The sequence below is a fragment of the Lissotriton helveticus genome, chromosome 11 (assembly GCF_964261635.1).
Source record: "Lissotriton helveticus chromosome 11, aLisHel1.1, whole genome shotgun sequence".
Taxonomy (NCBI): Eukaryota; Metazoa; Chordata; class Amphibia; order Caudata; family Salamandridae; genus Lissotriton; species Lissotriton helveticus.
The window spans coordinates 67,864,493-67,887,735 of record NC_136072.1 but is presented as its reverse complement, the minus strand read 5'-3'; the positions used below and the strand labels follow the sequence as shown (position 1 = coordinate 67,887,735).

General features: G+C 40.9%; 1 protein-coding gene across 1 annotated transcript in view; it reads left to right on the top strand.

Annotated features, from left to right (window-relative positions):
* Positions 1 to 23,243, top strand: part of ECE2 (endothelin converting enzyme 2) — a 309,525-nt gene that overhangs the window by 205,846 nt on the left and 80,436 nt on the right. The window contains exon 3 of the mRNA XM_078667332.1: positions 22,517 to 22,661. Coding sequence (XP_078523458.1) covers positions 22,517 to 22,661 — 145 coding nt within the window. The remainder of the gene's footprint in view (positions 1 to 22,516; positions 22,662 to 23,243) is intronic.

Genomic DNA, 23,243 nt, shown 5'->3' with positions numbered 1-23,243 from the left:
AATCAGTCCGCCTTTGAAGCAGAGAGTGCCCCCCAAAATGGCCCACACAGAAAGTAGGAGGAGCAACAATCTCAACCAATCGCAATGCAGGCAAATACAGGTCATAAGCAGTCAGTATGATCAAGATAACAATTCAGAATGATGCAGACATCAAATGAGACACGAAATGAAACTCATTATGGTCCCCTTGAAACATGTCTTGTAAATTAGGAATTACAAAAAAGTGTGAATTATTCGGTAAGTCAGCACCCCTCATTCTTTTACCCCTGACCGCAAGTAAAAGGATTCTGTGAGAGAATGGGCATAACAGGGAATAGTATCATGCGAACTGAGTGCGGTATTCCCGAGTCCTCTGGTTATTCCCCATTTTTCAGGGGACCGTCAGGGTAAACATGAAATATTGTGGCATTTCGGCATTCCACGATGACCGATCCCCTAGACAGCGGTGCCTTCTAGTGCAAGAAGACAACATCGATACCCCTAGTCCAGCAGAACAAGGGCCCAGCTCTTTCTCACGGGAAACAACCTTTACAACGCAGTCATTACATCGCACTACCTTTACATAGCAGTCATTAGATCCCAAAATCCTTTACATAGCATGTAATTACAACGCAGCCATTACATTGCATGTCACTACAACGCATTTCATTACAACGCATGTCACTACAACGCATGCATTACATCGCAAGTCATTACAATGCATACCATTACAACGCATAGTACCCTTACACTATCCAACACCTACCCTACTATTGCACCCACTGGAGTGGGAATAGTCATTTTTAACCCTACACTATCCATCACTTATCCTACTGTTGCACTCACTGGAGTTAGAATAGTAATTATTACCCCTATACTATCCAACACAACTTAAATGCGATGTAATGGTATGCATTGTAATGGTCTGCGTTGTAAAGGTAGTTTCTGAAAATGCAATTTAATGGCATGCAATAAAGGATTGTGTTGTAAAGGATGTTGCGATGTAAAAACTGCGTTGTAAAGGCATGCATTGTAAATGTATGCGTGGTAACGTCATACATTCCTTTCTCACACGTAACAGTGTGCATGACAAGCAAAGCAAACAGGACCTATATGTCAGCCAGTGACATAAAAAGGCACAAATCAGGCATAGGCATCTAAACATGGGGTCAATCTTTAGTGGAAAATAATATAAATATCGTTTTTACATGCATTGTCCCTTGAGACGGAGCATTTTTCACAACATTAGAAATGGCATTCATAAAACCATTTATTATTATATTGGATTTCTATGAAAGATGCCTCTTTCCATTCTCCTCACTGCATTCGTTTCAACATTGTGCCTGTTAAAATGTCTTCCTACATCTTTCCCCCATTTTTTTGCATCTGTTCCAAAATGTGTTCGCAGGATATCATGCAAGCTGTAACCCCCCTGTAATCTGTTTAAAATCTAGAATCATTTATACTTGGTAAGCCGGCAGCCGCTGGCGTCTTCAAAGGTGACAGGTGCCTTTTATGAAATTGAGCAAGTTAGGGAATAATTTGTCTTTAATTTATCCTTTGAAGATTAAGTGCTTTGGGTAATTACGCTTTCCATTTCACCCTGTACCACGTGGGCATCTTATGCGAGCCCAATGACTGCTTAGCAACTGGATCTCAACATTTTAGCAGCATAATTATTTTGATCTGACTGTAATTTAGTGTGTCGAACCTAAACCCAGTGTGTAGATTGCAGGGTAAACAACCTTTACAACGCAACTTTTACCACGCAGTGCCTTTACAACGCAACTTTTACAACGCAAACCATTACAACCCATTGCGCTGGGGGGCGCTCCAGGATAGGGAATAGGTTTAATGTACTATCCAACACCTTCCCTACTATCCACGGGGACTGGAGTTGGAATAGTAAATTAAACAATTCACTATCCAGCGCCTAAAAGCACTATGCGTTGTAATGGTATGCGTTGTAAAAACCGCGTTGTAAAAGCATGCGATGTAAAAGCATGCGTTGTAATGTCATACATCCAGATTGCAGACTTAATCGTGTCAGGCGTGAGGGCGGTACCTGATTCCTAAAGTTGTTTATTTATTTATGCAATTTTATATAGTGCGGACTTTACCCAAAGGTGTCAGAACGCTTTACAATAGAACCAAGTACATTACACGCGGAGATTTACTAAATTTACACGTTACAGATACAAGCGGGATAGTTGAAAAATTAAAATAAAATAAGAGGTGGCAATCACAAAAAAAAAAAAAAAAGCATTGGGATTAGGTTAGTACAGGCATAGAATACATATTTACAGCATTGTAAGAATTGAGAGCATCAGGAGAATGCCAAGCGGCCTTGAGGGACTTGAAAAGGGATGTATTAACCCCTTAAGTGCGCCTGTTGGCCTATGGCCGTCGGGAGCACAACCTCTGTAGTGCTGCGCATGTCCGTTGTCCGACGCGGCCCCGCCCGTGCAATCGGACGCCCGCACCGCGGTGGAATTGCCGCCGCGGTAAACGGGCTAATTCTGGAAGTGTCTTTGGAAGAGAAGAGATTTGAGGTCTGTTTTGAAGGTCCGGGTAGAGGTGGTGGTACGGAGAAATGGAGGAACCAAGTTCCAGATTCTAACTGCATTGCCTGAGAAGGATTGAGCCATCAATCTATCTCTTTCGAAGGTAGGGGATTCAGCATCAATCATGTGCCAGCCAGGATAGTGACGTCATTAGCCTCATTCTTTGCAGCAGATATAGATTTCAGCCTCTGTCATGTCTGCCAGGGTGAGTAAACCTGAAGCCTCTATTACTACAACCAGAATAATTACACCCTCGCAGCCAGGATATTCATACCCAGCACTCCTATTTGGCCGAGGGACAATTCTCGGAGTTCTCCAGAATCATTGCCTGGAGTATTCACTTTATTGTACCTCTGCGTATTTATTGTTCAGATTGTGAACACGCTTACATACCTGATGAAGAGAACTTAAAGCCTTTATTTTGAGAGTGGGACCGTGACCTTAGTACTGACGTCGCTGTTCAAAGATTATTGTATGGTCATCAGGTTCCCATACCTTTTCAGGTTTTTGTGATTTTGCTTTTCGTCTTCGTAGCCATTCAACATTTGGTTACTTTGCGTTCCTCCTTCGGAAGGGTTACTGCCCTTAGAAGGTTTTAATGAACTATGACAACCTATGAAGCTCATGCCTTATATGTCTGGACTCGAGCCCTGACGAAGCTCTCTTTCGAGAACGAAACGCGTTGGCTGAACTCTGTTTTGAACCTTCATAAAAAACTGTTAAATAAAGAACTTTGAAAATTCCACTATTTACTTTTGGACTTCTTGAGTCCTGCGCACGCCTTTCATCTATTTGTACTAAGGATCTGGAGTACAGTGGCATCCCAAGACGCTTGTTGCCTGGGACAGTGTGTGGGGATAATACTGAATAGCTAAACTGGTATAGAGGTGCAGGAATTTTGGTCCACCGTCTGTTCTGCTTTGTTGTATATTGATACCCAAGGTTTCAATCACTGCACCAGGGTCCATTGTAGTCGCACTCATTGTAGCCAGGACAGACTCAATCACCTTCAAGTCTCAATCATCACATCTAGGATAGATTGCAGCCGCTGTCTTGTCTGCCAGGATGATTAAACCTGATGTCTCTATTACTACAACCAGAATGATTACACTCTTGCAGCCAGGATATTCATATCCCAGGTCTCAATCATTGCACCAGGGTGCATTGCAGTCTTAGTCAAACCCGCGGTACAGACACAATCACCTTCAAGCCAGCTGGAAGAATTTATTTTGAAGTCTCAATCGTCGCTGCTAGGATCGAATGCAGTCATAGTCATGTTTGCCAGGAGGATTAAACCTAAAGTCTCCGTTACTGCAACCAGAATAATTACTCCCATGAAGCCAGGATAATCACATTCTAGGTTTCAATCATTGCACCCGGGTACATTGTATTGCAGTATTAGGGGAGATAGCCAGGATCTTGGAAGCCTAAGGCTTATCCATTATACCCAGGACAGAATCAATCACCTTCAAGTCTCAATCGTCACATCTAGGATAGATTGCAGCAGCTGTCATGTCTGCCAGGATGAGTAACCTGAAGTCTCTGTAACTGCAACCAGAATGATTATACTCTTGCAGCCAGGATATTCATATTCCAGGTTTCAATCATTTCACCAGGGTATAGTACAGTCTTAATCAATATAGCCAGGACCGTGGAAGCCAAAAGCTTAGTCATTATAAGCAGGACAGAATCAATCGCCTTCACGACAGCTGGGAGAATGATATTTTAAGTCTCAATCGTCGCAGTTAGGATCGAATGCAGACACAGTCAAATCTGTCTGGATGATTAAAACTGAAGGGCCATATTATTAAGAACGGGCGATAACATTATCGCCGCTTTAGCGACAGGAACCTGCAGCTAAAGCGGCGATAAGGGGCTTGATAATATGCCCTAAAGAATTCCAATAGAAGCTCAGGTTCTGGTGTGAAGGACACCAAACCTGAGCTTCTATTGAAATTCTCTAAGGCATATTATCAAGCCCCTTAAAGCGGCGATAATGTTATCGCCCATTCTTAATAATATGGCCCCAATTCTCTGTAACTGCTACCCGAATAATTACACCCTCTCAGCCAGGATAAACAGATTCCAGGTCTCAATCACTGCACCAAGGAGCGATGCAGTCTTAATCAAGACAACCAGGATAATGGAAGCGTAAGGCTCATTCATTGCAGCCAGGACAGACTCAATCGTCTTCATGTCAGCTGGAAGAATTATATTTTAAGTCTCAATCGTCGCAGTTAGGATCGAATGAGCCACAGTCGTATCCACTGGGACAATTAAACCTGAAGTCTCTGTTAATCCAACCAGAATAATTACACCCTTGCAGCCAGGATAATGACATCCCAGATCTCAATCACTGCATCAAGGAGCAATACAGTCTTAGTCACTGTAGCCAGGACAGAAAAAATCACCTTCATGCTAGCTGGAAGGATTATATTTTAAGTTTCAATCATCATATCAAGGATAGATTGCAGTCACAGTTATGTCTGCCAGGATTATTAAACCTGAAGTCTGTATAGCTGCAACCAGAATAATTGCACCCTTGCAGCCAGGGTAATCACATTCCAGGACTCAATCATTGCACCCGGGTCGTAGTCAAGACATTGATAGCCTAAGCCTTATTCATTGTAGCGAGAATGCAGTCACCGTCATGTTAGCGGGATATTTAATACTGTGCGTCTCGATCCTCGCAGCCATAACAGATTGTAGTCTCAATCAAATAAGTAAGAATAAGAATGTTTTATGTCTCACTGATTGCAGCCAAGGTAACTGTATTGTCAGTCATGCCAACCAGGGTTACTATTTCCTAAGTCTCAATTATCACAACATAAATGGATTGCATTCTCACTCTATCAACATTCGTATGGTCTTTGTAAAGAGCTCTAATACTAAATTCGTAAAGTGAGGCTATAGAAAAACTATAAATACAGTTAATTCACCGGAGAGGATCAATGTATGTGTCAATCTTTCCAGCCAAAACTAATTGCTGCTACAGTTGTGTCTTCCAGGATCATTTTTCTTGACATTTATATCACTCCAACCAGAACTATTACACCCTCGCAGTCACGATTATCATATTCCAGGTCTCATCATTGCACCTAGATACTTTGCGGTCTTATTCAGGTCAGCCAGGACATTGATAGCCTAAGCCTCATTCTTTGTAGCCAGAAAAATGCAGTCTCTGTCATTCCAGTCGGGATCATTATATTATGTCTCAATCATTGCAGCTATGATCGAATAAAGTCGCCATCACTGTCATACGGCATAAATATATTTTAAGTCTCAATCATCGCAGCTAGGATCGAATGCAGTCGCCATCTCTGTCATCCGCCATGAATATATTTTAAGTCTCAATCATCGCAGCTAGGATCGAATGCAGTCGCCATCTCTGTCATCCGCCATGAATATATTTTAAGTCTCAATCATCGCAGCTATGATCGAATGCAGTCGCCATCTCTGTCATGCGCCATGAATATATTTTAAGTCTCAATCATCGCAGCTAGGATCGAATACAGTCACCATCTCTGTCATCCGCCATGAATATATATTAAGTCTCAATCATCGCAGCTAGGATCGAATGCAGTCACCATCTCTGTCATCCGCCATGAATATATTTTAAGTCTCAATCATCGCAGCTAGGATCGAATACAGTCGCCATCTCTGTCATCCGCCATGAATATATTTTAAGTCTCAATCATCGCAGCTAGGATCGAATGCAGTCACCATCTCTGTCATCCGCCATGAATATATTTTAAGTCTCAATCATCGCAGCTATGATCGAATGCAGTCGCCATCACTGTCATCCACCATAAATATATTTTAAGTCTCAATCATCGCAGCTAGGATCGAATGCAGTCGCCATCTCTGTCATGCGCCATGAATATATATTAAGTCTCAATCATCGCAGCTAGGATCGAATGCAGTCACCATCTCTGTCATCCGCCATGAATATATTTTAAGTCTCAATCATCGCAGCTAGGATCGAATGCAGTCGTCATCTCTGTCATCCGCCATGAATATATTTTAAGTCTCAATCATTGCAGCTAAGATTGGATGCAGTCGCCATCAATGCCAGCCGGAATAATTATATTTTAAGTCTTAATCATTGAAGCTACATTTGAATGCATCAGAAAAGGGGGTGGTGATGAACAGAGTGCCTGAATTAAGCAGACCACTCTTACCCAGTCCAAAGATCAGGGCTTGATCCAGTCGCCTTCACTGTCAGCAGGGATAATTATATTTTAAGTGTCAATCATTACAACTAGGTTTAAATGTGGTCGCCATTACTGTCAGCCAGGATAATTATATTTTAAGTCTCAATCTTTGCAGTTTGGATCGCATGCAGTCGCCATCACTATCAGCTGGGGTATTGATATTTTAAGTCTCAGTCATGAAATGTGTTGTCATGGTCTGTGTAAAGAGCTCTATAACTAAATTTGTAAAACGATGCTGTAGACAAATGATACATAAAACAAATTAATCTGAGGTTATTAATGTACGTGTTGATCTTTGCAACCAGGATTGACTGCAGCTACTGGTATCTGTCTGGATAATTATACTTGAAGCCTATATCATTGCCTCCAGAATAAATACATCTTTGGTCATTGCAATCTGGAAAATTACATTGTAAATCACAATCATTGCACTGAAACACATTCTAGCTTTAATCCGGGCAGCTTCTATAATGATAGTTAAGCCCCATTTGTTACAGCCGTGATAGTTTGCAACCACAGTCGTGTCAGCTGGATTAATAATACTTTAAGTCTCAATCATCGTGTCTTCAATCGATTGCGGTCAAAGTCATGTCACCAATTATAGTGATACTTTAAGAGCTGATTCCATTCAGGATTGATTAGATTGCAATACTTCTGATTGCAAAATTTGCTATCAACGAGGCGCTGATGTCAACCATTGCATTTTAAGTCCCGGTCCTTGCAGCCAGGACAGATTGCAGTCTCAATCATTCCAGCTAGGATGTTTAATGTAAGTCTCCAATCAATGAAACAGGGATAGATTGCAGCCTCAATCATTCCAGCTGGGATGTTTAATGTAAGTCTACAATCAATGAAACAGGGATAGATTGCAGCCTCAATCATTCCAGTTAGGATGATTAATGTAAAACTAATCTTTGCAGCCAGGACAGATTGCAGTCTCAATCATTCGAGCTAGGATGATTAAAGTAAGACTCTAATCTTTGCTGCCAGCATAGATTGCAGCCTCAATAATTCCAGCCAGGATAGATTGCAGTCTCAATCATTCCAGTTAGGATGATTAACGTAAGCCTCCAATTTTTTGCAGCCTGGATTACAGCCTCAATAATTTCAGCTTGGATGTTTAAAGTTAGACTCCAATCTTTGCAGCCAGGATAGATTGCATCCTCAATCATTCCAGTTAGGATGATTAATGTAAGACTAATCTTTAAAGCCAGGATAGATTGCAGCCTCAATCACTCCAGCTAGGATGATTAATGTAAGTCTACAATCTTTGAAGCCAGGATAGATTGCAGCCTCAATCATTCCAGTTAGGATGATTAATGTAAAACTAATCTTTGCAGGCAGGACAGATTGCAGCCTCAATCACTCCAGCTAGGATGATTAATGTAAAACTAATCTTTGCAGCCAGGACAGATTGCAGTCTCAATCATTCGAGCTAGGATGATTAAAGTAAGACTCTAATCTTTGCTGCCAGCATAGATTGCAGCCTCAATAATTCCAGCCAGGATAGATTGCAGTCTCAATCATTCCAGTTAGGATGATTAACGTAAGCCTCCAATTTTTTGCAGCCTGGATTACAGCCTCAATAATTTCAGCTTGGATGTTTAAAGTTAGACTCCAATCTTTGCAGCCAGGATAGATTGCAGCCTCAATCACTCCAGCTAGGATGATTAATGTAAGCCTCCAATCTTTTCAGCCAGGATAGATTGCAGCCTCAATCACTCCAGTTAGGATGATTAATGTAAGACTAATCTTTGCAGCCAGGACAGATTGCAGCCTCAATCATTCCAGTTAGGATGATTAATGTAAGTCTCCAATCAATGAAACAGGGATAGATTGCAGCCTCAATCATTCCAGCTAGGATGTTTAATGTAAGTCTCCAATCAATGAAACAGGGATAGATTGCAGCCTCAATCATTCCAGCTAGGATGATTATCGTAAGCCTCCAATTTTTTGCAGCCTGGATTACAGCCTCAATAATTTCAGCTTGGATGTTTAAAGTAAGACTCCAATGTTTGAAGCCAGGATAGATTGCAGCCTCAATCATTCCAGTTAGGATGATTAATGTAAGTCTACAATCTTTGTAGCCAGGATAGATTGCATCCTCAATCATTCCAGCTAAGATGATTAATGTAAGCCTCCAATCTTTTCAGCCAGGATAGATTGCAGCCTCAGTCACTCCAGCTAGGATGACTAATGTAAGTCTCCAATCTTTGAAGCCAGGATAGATTGCAGCCTCAATCATTCCAGTTAGGATGATTCATGTAAGACTAATCTTTGCAGCCAGGACAGAGTGCAGCCTCAATCATTCGAGCTAGGATGATTAAAGTAAGACTCTAATCTTTGCTGCCAGCATAGATTGCAGCCTCAATAATTCCAGCCAGGATAGATTGCAGTCTCAATCATTCCAGTTAGGATGATTAATGTAAGACTAATCTTTAAAGCCAGGATAGATTGCAGTGTCAATCACTCCAGCTAGGATGATTAATGTAAGTCTACAATCTTTGAAGCCAGGATAGATTGCAGCCTCAATCATTCCAGTTAGGATGATTAATGTAAGACTAATCTTTGCAGCCAGGACAGATTGCAGCCTCAATCATTCCAGTTAGGATGATTAATGTAAAACTAATCTTTGCAGCCAGGACAGATTGCAGTCTCAATCATTTGAGCTATGATGATTAAAGTAAGACTCTAATCCTTGCTGCCAACATAGATTGCAGCCTCAATAATTCCAGCCAGGATAGATTGCAGTCTCAATCATTCCAGCTAGGATGATTAACGTAAGCCTCCAATTTTTTGCAGCCTGGATTACAGCCTCAATAATTTCAGTTTGGATGTTTAAAGTTAGACTCCAATCTTTGCAGCCAGGATAGATTGCATCCTCAATCATTCCAGCTAGGATGATTAATGTAAGCCTCCACTCTTTTCAGCCAGGATAGATTGCAGCCTCAATCACTCCAGCTAGGATGATTAATGTAAGTCTCCAATCTTTGAAGCCAGGATAGATTGCAGCCTCAATCATTCCAGTTAGGATGATTAATGAAAGACTAATCTTTGCAGCCAGGACAGATTACAGCCTCAATCATTCCAGTTAGGATGATTAATGTAAAACCAATCTTTGCAGCCAGGACAGATTGCAGTCTCAATCATTCGAGCTAGGATGATTAAAGTAAGACTCTAATCTTTGCTGCCAGCATAGATTGCAGCCTCAATAATTCCAGCCAGGATAGATTGCAGTCTCAATCATTCCAGTTAGGATGATTAATGTAAGACTAATCTTTGAAGCCAGGATAGATTGCAGCCTCAATCACTCCAGCTAGGATGATTTATGTAAGTCTACAATCTTTGAAGCCAGGATAGATTGCAGCCTCAATCATTCCAGTTAGGATGATTAATATAAGACTAATCTTTGCAGCCAGGACAGATTGCAGCCTCAATCATTCCAGTTAGGATGATTAATGTAAAACTAATCTTTGCAGCCAGGACAGATTGCAGTCTCAATCATTCGAGCTAGGATGATTAAAGTAAGACTCTAATCTTTGCTGCCAGCATAGATTGCAGCCTCAATAATTCCAGCCAGGATAGATTGCAGCCTCAATCACTCCAGCTAGGATGATTAATGTAAGTCTACAATCTTTGAAGCCAGGATAGATTGCATCCTCAATCATTCCAGCTAGGATGATTAATGTAAGTCTACAATCTTTGAAGCCAGGATAGATTGCAGCCTCAATCATTCCAGTTAGGATGATTAATGTAAAACTAATCTTTGCAGCCAGGACAGATTGCAGTCTCAATCATTCGAGCTAGGATGATTAAAGTAAGACTCTAATCTTTGGTGCCAGCATAGATTGCAGCCTCAATAATTCCAGCCAGGATAGATTGCAGTCTCAATCATTCCAGTTAGGATGATTAATGTAAGACTAATCTTTGCAGCCAGGATATATTGCAGCCTCAATCACTCCAGCTAGGATGATTAATGTAAGACTAATCTTTGAAGCCAGGATAGATTGCAGCCTCAATCACTCCAGCTAGGATGATTAATGTAAGACTTATCTTTGAAGCCAGGATAGATTGCAGCCTCAATCACTCCAGCTAGGACGATTAATGTAAGACTAATCTTTGAAGCCAGGATAGATTGCAGCCTCAATCACTCCAGCTAGGATGATTAATGTAAGTCTACAATCTTTGAAGCCAGGATAGATTGCATCCTCAATCATTCCAGCTAGGATGATTAATGTAAGACTAATCTTTGCAGCTAGGACATATTGCAGTCTTAATCATTCCAGTTAGGATGATTAATGTAAGACTAATCTTTGAAGCCAGGATAGATTGCAGCCTCAATCACTCCAGCTAGGATGATTACTGTAAGTCTACAATCTTTGAAGCCAGGATAGATTGCATCCTCAATCATTCCAGCTAGGATGATTAATGTAAGTCTACAATCTTTGAAGCCAGGATAGATTGCAGCCTCAATCATTCCAGTTAGGATGATTAATGTAAAACTAATCTTTGCAGCCAGGACAGATTGCAGTCTCAATCATTCGAGCTAGGATGATTAAAGTAAGACTCTAATCTTTGGTGCCAGCATAGATTGCAGCCTCAATAATTCCAGCCAGGATAGATTGCAGTCTCAATCATTCCAGTTAGGATGATTAATGTAAGACTAATCTTTGCAGCCAGGATATATTGCAGCCTCAATCACTCCAGCTAGGATGATTAATGTAAGACTAATCTTTGAAGCCAGGATAGATTGCAGCCTCAATCACTCCAGCTAGGATGATTAATGTAAGACTTATCTTTGAAGCCAGGATAGATTGCAGCCTCAATCACTCCAGCTAGGACGATTAATGTAAGACTAATCTTTGAAGCCAGGATAGATTGCAGCCTCAATCACTCCAGCTAGGATGATTAATGTAAGTCTACAATCTTTGAAGCCAGGATAGATTGCATCCTCAATCATTCCAGCTAGGATGATTAATGTAAGACTAATCTTTGCAGCTAGGACATATTGCAGTCTTAATCATTCCAGTTAGGATGATTAATGTAAGACTAATCTTTGCAGCCAGGACAGATTGCAGCCTCAATCATTCCAGTTAGGATGATTAATGTAAGACTAATCTTTGCAGCTAGGACATATTGCAGTCTTAATCATTCCAGTTAGGATGATTAATGTAAAACTAATCTTTGCAGCCAGGACAGATTGCAGTCTCAATCATTCGAGCTAGGATGATTAAAGTAAGACTCTAATCTTTGGTGCCAGCATAGATTGCAGCCTCAATAATTCCAGCCAGGATAGATTGCAGTCTCAATCATTCCAGTTAGGATGATTAATGTAAGACTAATCTTTGCAGCCAGGATATATTGCAGCCTCAATCACTCCAGCTAGGATGATTAATGTAAGACTAATCTTTGAAGCCAGGATAGATTGCAGCCTCAATCACTCCAGCTAGGATGATTAATGTAAGAATTATCTTTGAAGCCAGGATAGATTGCAGCCTCAATCACTCCAGCTAGGATGATTAATGTAAGACTAATCTTTGAAGCCAGGATAGATTGCAGCCTCAATCACTCCAGCTAGGATGATTAATGTAAGTCTACACTCTTTGAAGCCAGGATAGATTGCATCCTCAATCATTCCAGCTAGGATGATTAATGTAAGACTAATCTTTGCAGCTAGGACATATTGCAGTCTTAATCATTCCAGTTAGGATGATTAATGTAAGACTAATCTTTGAAGCCAGGATAGATTGCAGCCTCAATCACTCCAGCTAGGATGATTACTGTAAGTCTACAATCTTTGAAGCCAGGATAGATTGCAGCCTCAATTATTCTAGTTAGGATGATTAATGTAAGACTAATCTTTGAACCCAGGATAGATTGCAGCCTCAATCACTCCAGCTAGGATGATTTATGTAAGTCTACAATCTTTGAAGCCAGGATAGATTGCAGCCTCAATCATTCCAGTTAGGATGATTAATGTAAGTCTACAATCTTTGAAGCCAGGATAGATTGCATCCTCAATCATTCCAGCTAGGATGATTTATGTAAGTCTACAATCTTTGAAGCCAGGATAGATTGCAGCCTCAATCATTCCAGTTAGGATGATTAATGTAAGACTAATCTTTGCAGCCAGGACAGATTGCAGTCTCAATCATTCCAGCCAGGATGATTAACGTAAGCCTCCAATTTCTTGCAGCCTGGATAGATTACAGCCTCAATCATTTCAGCTTGGATGTTTAAAGTAAGTCTCCAATCTTTGCAGCCAGGATAGATTGCAGCCTCAATCATTCCAGCTAGGATGATTAATGTAAGTCTCCAATCAATGAAACAGGGATAGATTGCAGCCTCAATCATTCCAGCTAGTATGATTAATGTAAGTCTCCAATCAATGAAACAGGGATAGATTGCAGCCTCAATCACTCCAGCTAGGATGATTAATGTAAGTCTCCAATCTTTGAAGCCAGGATAGATTGCAGCCTCAATCATTCCAGCTAGGATGATTAATGTAAGTCTCCAATCTTTGCAGCCAGGATAGATTGCAGCCTCAATCACTCCAGCTAGGATGATTAATGTAGGTTTCCAGTCTTTGCAGCCAGGATAGATTGCAGCCTCAATCATTCCAGCTAGTATGATTAATGTAAGTCTCCAATCAATGAAACAGGGATAGATTGCAGCCTCAATCATTCCAGCTAGGATGATTAATGTAAGTCTCCAATCTTTGAAGCCAGGATAGATTGCAGCCTCAATCATTCCAGCTAGTATGATTAATGTAAGTCTCCAATCTTTAAAGCCAGGATAGATTGCAGCCTCAATCATTCCAGCTAGGATGATTAATGTAAGTCTCCAATCTTTGCAGCCAGGATAGATTGCAGCCTCAATCACTCCAGCTAGGATGATTAATGTAGGTTTCCAGTCTTTGCAGCCAGGATAGATTGCAGCCTCAATCATTCCAGCTAGGATGATTAATGTAAGTCTCCAATCAATGAAACAGGGATAGATTGCAGCCTCAATCATTCCAGCTAGTATGATTAATGTAAGTCTCCAATCAATGAAACAGGGATAGATTGCAGCCTCAATCATTCCAGCTAGGATGATTAATGTAAGACTAATCTTTGCAGCTAGGACATATTGCAGTCTTAATCATTCCAGCTAGTATGATTAATGTAAGTCTACAATCTTTGAAGCCAGGATAGATTGCATCCTCAATCATTCCAGCTAGGATGATTAATGTAAGACTAATCTTTGCAGCTAGGACATATTGCAGTCTTAATCATTCCAGTTAGGATGATTAATGTAAGACTAATCTTTGAAGCCAGGATAGATTGCAGCCTCAATCACTCCAGCTAGGATGATTACTGTAAGTCTACAATCTTTGAAGCCAGGATAGATTGCAGCCTCAATTATTCTAGTTAGGATGATTAATGTAAGACTAATCTTTGAAGCCAGGATAGATTGCAGCCTCAATCACTCCAGCTAGGATGATTTATGTAAGTCTACAATCTTTGAAGCCAGGATAGATTGCAGCCTCAATCATTCCAGTTAGGATGATTAATGTAAGTCTACAATCTTTGAAGCCAGGATAGATTGCATCCTCAATCATTCCAGCTAGGATGATTTATGTAAGTCTACAATCTTTGAAGCCAGGATAGATTGCAGCCTCAATCATTCCAGTTAGGATGATTAATGTAAGACTAATCTTTGCAGCCAGGACAGATTGCAGTCTCAATCATTCCAGCCAGGATGATTAATGTAAGCCTCCAATTTCTTGCAGCCTGGATAGATTACAGCCTCAATCATTTCAGCTTGGATGTTTAAAGTAAGTCTCCAATCTTTGCAGCCAGGATAGATTGCAGCCTCAATCATTCCAGCTAGGATGATTAATGTAAGTCTCCAATCAATGAAACAGGGATAGATTGCAGCCTCAATCATTTCAGCTAGTATGATTAATGTAAGTCTCCAATCAATGAAACAGGGATAGATTGCAGCCTCAATCACTCCAGCTAGGATGATTAATGTAAGTCTCCAATCTTTGAAGCCAGGATAGATTGCAGCCTCAATCATTCCAGCTAGGATGATTAATGTAAGTCTCCAATCTTTGCAGCCAGGATAGATTGCAGCCTCAATCACTCCAGCTAGGATGATTAATGTAGGTTTCCAGTCTTTGCAGCCAGGATAGATTGCAGCCTCAATCATTCCAGCTAGTATGATTAATGTAAGTCTCCAATCAATGAAACAGGGATAGATTGCAGCCTCAATCATTCCAGCTAGGATGATTAATGTAAGTCTCCAATCTTTGAAGCCAGGATAGATTGCAGCCTCAATCATTCCAGCTAGGATGATTAATGTAAGTCTCCAATCTTTGCAGCCAGGATAGATTGCAGCCTCAATCACTCCAGCTAGGATGATTAATGTAGGTTTCCAGTCTTTGCAGCCAGGATAGATTGCAGCCTCAATCATTCCAGCTAGGATGATTAATGTAAGTCTCCAATCAATGAAACAGGGATAGATTGCAGCCTCAATCATTCCAGCTAGGATGATTAATGTAGGTTTCCAGTCTTTGCAGCCAGGATAGATTGCAGCCTCAATCACTCCAGCTAGGATGATTAATGTAGGTTTCCAGTCTTTGCAGCCAGGATAGATTGCAGCCTCAATCATTCCAGCTAGGATGATTAATGTAAGTCTCCAATCAATGAAACAGGGATAGATTGCAGCCTCAATCATTCCAGCTAGGATGATTAATGTAAGTCTCCAATCTTTGCAGCCAGGATAGATTGCAGCCTCAATCACTCCAGCTAGGATGATTAATGTAGGTTTCCAGTCTTTGCAGCCAGGATAGATTGCAGCCTCAATCATTCCAGCTAGGATGATTAATGTAAGTCTCCAATCAATGAAACAGGGATAGATTGCAGCCTCAATCATTCCAGCTAGGATGATTAATGTAAGTCTCCAATCAATGAAACAGGGATAGATTGCAGCCTCAATCACTCCAGCTAGGATGATTACTGTAAGTCTACAATCTTTGAAGCCAGGATAGATTGCAGCCTCAATTATTCTAGTTAGGATGATTAATGTAAGACTAATCTTTGAAGCCAGGATAGATTGCAGCCTCAATCACTCCAGCTAGGATGATTTATGTAAGTCTACAATCTTTGAAGCCAGGATAGATTGCAGCCTCAATCATTCCAGTTAGGATGATTAATGTAAGTCTACAATCTTTGAAGCCAGGATAGATTGCATCCTCAATCATTCCAGCTAGGATGATTTATGTAAGTCTACAATCTTTGAAGCCAGGATAGATTGCAGCCTCAATCATTCCAGTTAGGATGATTAATGTAAGACTAATCTTTGCAGCCAGGACAGATTGCAGTCTCAATCATTCCAGCCAGGATGATTAACGTAAGCCTCCAATTTCTTGCAGCCTGGATAGATTACAGCCTCAATCATTTCAGCTTGGATGTTTAAAGTAAGTCTCCAATCTTTGCAGCCAGGATAGATTGCAGCCTCAATCATTCCAGCTAGGATGATTAATGTAAGTCTCCAATCAATGAAACAGGGATAGATTGCAGCCTCAATCATTCCAGCTAGTATGATTAATGTAAGTCTCCAATCAATGAAACAGGGATAGATTGCAGCCTCAATCACTCCAGCTAGGATGATTAATGTAAGTCTCCAATCTTTGAAGCCAGGATAGATTGCAGCCTCAATCATTCCAGCTAGGATGATTAATGTAAGTCTCCAATCTTTGCAGCCAGGATAGATTGCAGCCTCAATCACTCCAGCTAGGATGATTAATGTAGGTTTCCAGTCTTTGCAGCCAGGATAGATTGCAGCCTCAATCATTCCAGCTAGGATGATTAATGTAAGTCTCCAATCAATGAAACAGGGATAGATTGCAGCCTCAATCATTCCAGCTAGGATGATTAATGTAGGTTTCCAGTCTTTGCAGCCAGGATAGATTGCAGCCTCAATCACTCCAGCTAGGATGATTAATGTAGGTTTCCAGTCTTTGCAGCCAGGATAGATTGCAGCCTCAATCATTCCAGCTAGGATGATTAATGTAGGTTTCCAGTCTTTGCAGCCAGGATAGATTGCAGCCTCAATCATTCCAGCTAGGATGATTAATGTAAGTCTCCAATCAATGAAACAGGGATAGATTGCAGCCTCAATCATTCCAGCTAGGATGATTAATGTAAGTCTCCAATCTTTGCAGCCAGGATAGATTGCAGCCTCAATCACTCCAGCTAGGATGATTAATGTAGGTTTCCAGTCTTTGCAGCCAGGATAGATTGCAGCCTCAATCATTCCAGCTAGGATGATTAATGTAAGTCTCCAATCAATGAAACAGGGATAGATTGCAGCCTCAATCATTCCAGCTAGGATGATTAATGTAGGTTTCCAGTCTTTGCAGCCAGGATAGATTGCAGCCTCAATCACTCCAGCTAGGATGATTAATGTAGGTTTCCAGTCTTTGCAGCCAGGATAGATTGCAGGCTCAATTATGCCAGTCAGGATAACTTTTAATTGATTCTTAATCATGCCAGCCATGGGGGTTTCAAGGATTGTTTCCAAGAAGTAATGCCAAATAGCATAGCACCCTGCATGTGGTTGCACCCGTCTGGTACCAGCTCACTGGAAAAAGCTAAAACAGGGGTGAAGAGGCAGAATTCTTAAATTAAACCTTTACAGCCAGGGAAGTTTATATTTTTATTTAAAAATGTCATCCAAGATAGCTGTGTTCTAAGACTCAATCATTGCAGCAAGAGTTGATACTTGTTTTCTGCATATCACATAGAGCAAGATCTGCTGTCAGATAACTGACTTCTACTTTCCATGGAGACTGAGAAATATCTCTGTCACATGTGTCCTTAACATGTACATGCCCTGTACCCTGCTGTCTGAAGCCAATGTATGCATATTCTGTTTTGCTTTAGGGGTATTGAGGGATAGCTTGCCTAGTTCTAAAAGGTCTGTTTTGCCATATTTCACCAATTCTTTGATTTTTAAGGTTTAGGGATTGGCAGTGGCAAGAAACTCCTTAAGATTCAGGCTCCTGCTATTTTGGATATTAGAAATTCCCCTTTAAATTTCCTGTGCTTGCCACTGACTGCAAGGTATTTCTTTAAGGCTGACAGATCCACCATACATACATGTACCGGTTGTAAGATTACACACCTCAGTGACTCTCATTCTAGTAACCTAAGGGGAATGATGGCCTTCATCATGCATGGTTGACCTGCAACTGACTCAACCACAGGCACAGGAAAAGTGAGCCCTTTCATGACTCACGTGAAATCACACACATGCCTGCTCAATTGTACTTATTTGATCAACTTACACCTGATGATGTGTGGATTCACCCCTGTCTGCAATCAAAAGTGTAGAACATAGATCTCTGCATCAGGTGCATTGATCTACTGAGAAATCATTCTACAGCGTTCATTTGCTGTATTATTTGGAAACAATTGACAGCACTATTTTTGCTGGTTGTATCACCTGCATGCTATTCAGTTATTATCTGCTGAGTGTGTACAGGTCAAAGCCTGACTTTGTATGTGCTGTATATGACTCCCAGCCATTTGAAGAGATCTGGCAGGGGCCTGAGCACTGCCACAGATAGGACTAACTTATTTTGTTAGTGTCTATGCATAGATTAGAGCAGGCCCATTGAGATGGCCTTATCTTTACATGACCATTTCTGGATTTCTGAGACCCATCAGGTAGAAGTTTCACCTTTCCAGCACTCCCAAATAGTTCGCCCACACCCTCTTTTTGGATTGAGTTGACGACTGAGACCTGTATTTTTTGTGCAGGCTCATCTTTACAATCCATTGACCGGGCATAATTAACTTTTAGCCAGGGTTACAGTTAATGGTGTGAGCACCAGACATAATACATACATTTAATCTAAATAAAAGTGGCATAACATTATACAATATGTGAAGGTATATGACCATCAGGACAGATATCAGTCTTAGGGCCTTATTTGGATCTCGGTGGATGGAATACTCCGTCAGAAGCGTGACGGATATCTTGTCCGCTGTATTACGATCTCCATAGAAAATAATAGAATCGTAATACGGCAGACGGGATTTCTGTCCCGTTTGTGATGGAGTATTCCCCTCCGCCAAGATCTAAATTAGTCCCTTACCCCCAAATGCATCAAGAACCTATTTAGCGATTCCTTAATAGCGAAAAATAACAATTCGCTATTAAGGAATAGCAAAATGCAATGCATGAAGAAATCACTAAAAAAATAGCGATTTCTTAAGATTCCTTAATTGCGACTGGCAAATTGCGAGTCGCAATTAAGGAATACCTCCCCATTCATTCCTATGGGCCTAGAGGCCCATAGGAATGAATGGGAAGACATTCTCAATTTGTGAATCGCAATTGGCGAAACGCAAATTGAGAATGCGATTTCAAGGGTGCAGGGGTGTCCAAAGGACACCCTGATGCACCCCTGAAATTGATCTGTGCACATATGTTGCGCACACACATGCCCTTAGGGCATGTGTGTGCGCAACATGAAACTTTGAAAAATGCACTTTAGTGCATTTTTCAAAGTTTTTGCAAATTACCATGAAGTTCAACTTCATGGTAATTTGCGATCCCTATTAGCGAAATCGATGTTTTTTAAACTTTAATGCATTGCATTTAAGGAATCTCAATTTGAGATTCCTTAAATGCAAGTAATCGCAATTTTGCGATTTCTTAATTTGCGATTTTTGCATTTGGGATGATGCATCCCAAATGAAAAAATACTGGTCGCAAAGGGGCAGATTCTGAGAATCTGCCCCTTTGCGAGCGGATTTTACCTTGATGCATCTATGCCTAAGTTACAGGATAATACACTTTGGTCGGGTGCCTTTACACGTCCCTCAGGACGCCACTCTTGAAAATATGGGACAGTGTCAAAATCAATGGGTGTTGCAGCTGAACCCCCACCGCATCACCCATTGCCCACCCCTTTCACGCTAAGTATAGCGTGAAAGGGTGTCTTATTTACAAGGCAGCGTTAGGACACATTAAGTGGCTTAAAACTACCTTGTAAATAAGGCAAAACACGTATTGCCACCACAAAGTCAAAAAAAGGGACGTTCTGGTGGCTTGTAAATATGCCTCTCTGTTTAGGTGGGTTTAAGGTGATTTGAGGTATCCAGGGCTAGATGTCCATCAGGAGTTGGGCAGGGATTTCAATGCCTTTTGGAGGAAAACATTTACACATTGATCAAAATATCATCAGGTCAAAACTGTAATGATTGCATTTTTGGGAGAGAAGCCGAATAATACAATTTGTTTAGGAGAGAAGCTGAATAATACAATTTGTTTAGGAGAGAAGCTGAATAATACAATTTGTTTAGGAGAGATGCCGAATAATACAATTTTTACGTGAAATTTTGCAAAATTCACTTGCTGGTACCCCAAGTGACAAATTAATGTGAGAACAAACTTCACACTTAACAGTCATGCAAAGCTAATGCAGAAGATTAGCTTGTGAAGAAAATTTCTTCTGTGAAATTTCAAATTTCTGTGAATTTCACAGCATAAAACATTTTCACCAAGGCCTAGTCAAGTTCACAGCTATGATGACCAGTGGGATACTGGGTGATGATGTGTTATTCCTAAATTATTGAAGTCACACCGTGTAGATTTCATAAGCCACAAAAGGAAACTGAAACTTTTTCAAGGAAATGGAAAACGGACAGGTGTAACTCACTTTCCCCAGCTGAGTTATGCTCTTACAGGCAAGAGTATTAGGAGTCAGAAAAAACCTGTCAGAGTATCCACTCTCTCTCTGCAGGTGGTACGATAGAGCCCCACCCTGATCCCCGAAATCAGCAGACACTCAAGTTTTGGTATTTTATTTTTTAGGATTAGTTATTTTACACTATTCATCTACAGATTACTTGAACTAAAATGAATATAATATTATAAACGGTAAACAACCATAACATCACATGCGTTACAACGCATAGCGATTACAATGCGGTTGTTACAACAACAGCGTTGTTACATCGTAGTACCATTACAACGCAAGTCGTTATAACCACTTGCTCTAGATGGCTGCTCTAAACTAAGGAATAGTATAATTTACTATTCCAACACCTTCTCTACTGTTGCACAAATTGGAGTTAGAATAGTAAATGATACTATTCCTAAGTCCAGCGCGCCCCCTACAGCAAGTCGTTGTAACGACTTGCGTTGTAATGGTACTGCGATGTAAATATGCGGTCATTGTAATGACCACGCTGTAATCGCATGCGATGTAAACAACTATATTCATCCATAATCATTTAGACTCATCCCTACTTAAATACAACCAGCTGTCTAGAAGTGGAAATGGATTAATATAGTCAAGTCATAAAAAAGCTTCCATATCTCTAAGGCCTGATGTCAGAACTCTGTGTTTCAGTATCCCTCCAGCAACTGGTCTATCTGCCTCCCACCACCCCAATCATCGGTACCTTTCATAAGCCTGGTGCTCTATGGAGCTTGCAGGGGTTAGCTCGCACTCGGCTCTTGTACATTGAAGATTTATATATATTTAAGATATATATATATATGTGTAGAGATAAGATAGTGAATATACACTTACACATATTTTTCTTGATGATATTTTGGTAGTCAATAATGTTTTTTAGTATAATATTTGTTCCACAATATTCTACTACTGCACCTTCTGGAGGTTATGAAAAAAACCTATTAGCTCAAATACTCCTAATAAAGTCACTTTCATTACAATTTATGCCTTTTTTATGACTTGGAACCCTAATTCTAAACCTGAATCATCAGGATTGCTAGTCTTGAAACCAGAAGGATTCATTTGCGCACCACTGACTTCATCTTTGGAGGCATAACTATAGCTCTTGGTCTGTACAACATTGATGTATCTTGTCCCTGCACACTGTACTATAGTAGGCCTTGGTGTATCTTGTGCATCCTAAACACTTTTCCCTTTTTTCTCCTATTCTCTTCATTTTTACCTCCCATCTCTGTCTCTTCCCTGACTTATCTATTGATCACCGTTTACCTGCCTACTTCCCTCTTTTCTACCCGCCTTTCTCTTTCCTCCTTCTTTACTATTTCTGTTTTGTACCTTCTCCTCTCTACCTTTCCCACTTCTGTGACTTTCCTCCTCCTTTCGTCCTTCATTCCTTCTTTTCTTCCTTCCTTTTTTCCCTCCTTCATTCCTCGCTTTCTTCCTTTCTTCTTTCTTTCCTTCCTTCTGTCTTTCCTTCACCCCTCTATCTTTTCTTCCATCCTTTCTTATTTCCCTCCTCTTTCTTCCCTTGTGCTATTACCCTTTCTATTTCTATCTTATGTTTTCCTTCCTTTGTTAAATGTGTACTTCTTCCCTGTCCTCATATTTTTCTTTCTTCCTTTGCTACTGTTTCATTTTCCTCTCCTTCCCAAAATGCTGTTTCATTTCTCACCACCTGTACCTCCTATTTGTCCTTCCTTCCTTCATTATTTCCCTCTTCCCCCTTCCATTCTGTCCTCATTTCTTCCTTCCTTGATTTTTGTCTTTCCTATCTTGCCTTTTCCCTTTCTTTCTTCTTTCCATTCCTTCCTTCCTTTTTTCTTCCTTTTTCTGGCCGATCTTCTTTCATAATGCCAATCTTTATTTATTTATCCTTTCCTTGCTGCTTTCATTATTTCCTTCTGTCCTTCCATCCTCTTTATTTACCCTACCATCCCTACACCCCTCCTGCATCCCTCCATTCTCTCCTCCCAATCCATCCCATCATTATCGCTTAGGTTGGGTTCCGGAAGGGTCGGGCACACTTCCTGGGTCCCTTGGGTGCCAGGACTCAGCTGGAGCTGGTCCTGTGTCTGGTGACTCTGTTGCTGGCCGTCCTCCTCTTTGGCTGTGTGATCGCTCTGGGAGTCCAGTACAGCAAAGGTAAGAGGAACAGCAGGCGCTTCCCACACATTGCCAACCCCACACCGTCCTCCGGGGACTTAACAACAACTCTGCACTGACTGAGAGCACCCTAAAGCACCGTACAATGCCAGGAACTAGTGTCCATTTGTACGCTATCCCTAGATTTCCTCAACACTTTTCCTCTGACTCCAAGGAGAGGCGTACCACCACAATACACCTTGGACATTTCTTGGGGTCTCCATCAGAGTGATGAGAAGTGGGGAAATTGTCCGGTAACCCATTTAATGTAAATTTCAGGGAGTTGTGGTGTATGTTTACGTCTAAAGTCTGTATGAAGTTTGAAAAACAATGAAGATGCTTAAAAAGGTCCTGTATGGCTCAATATGTAGAGGTCTCACTCACTGGTACAATTGATACAGATTGTGGGCTTTTGACTTTGCCCTTCAAGTTATCTATTCCTGATCCAGTGTTTTGGGGAGTCCAGACATAGTCTGGTGGCCCTGTGGCGTGCACGGCAAACTTTCAGGGCCCAGTTTTCGTCAAGGTCCTGCTCGAACAGCAGCTCAGTATTCGGCAGCTGAACGGGATTTCTTTTCATTG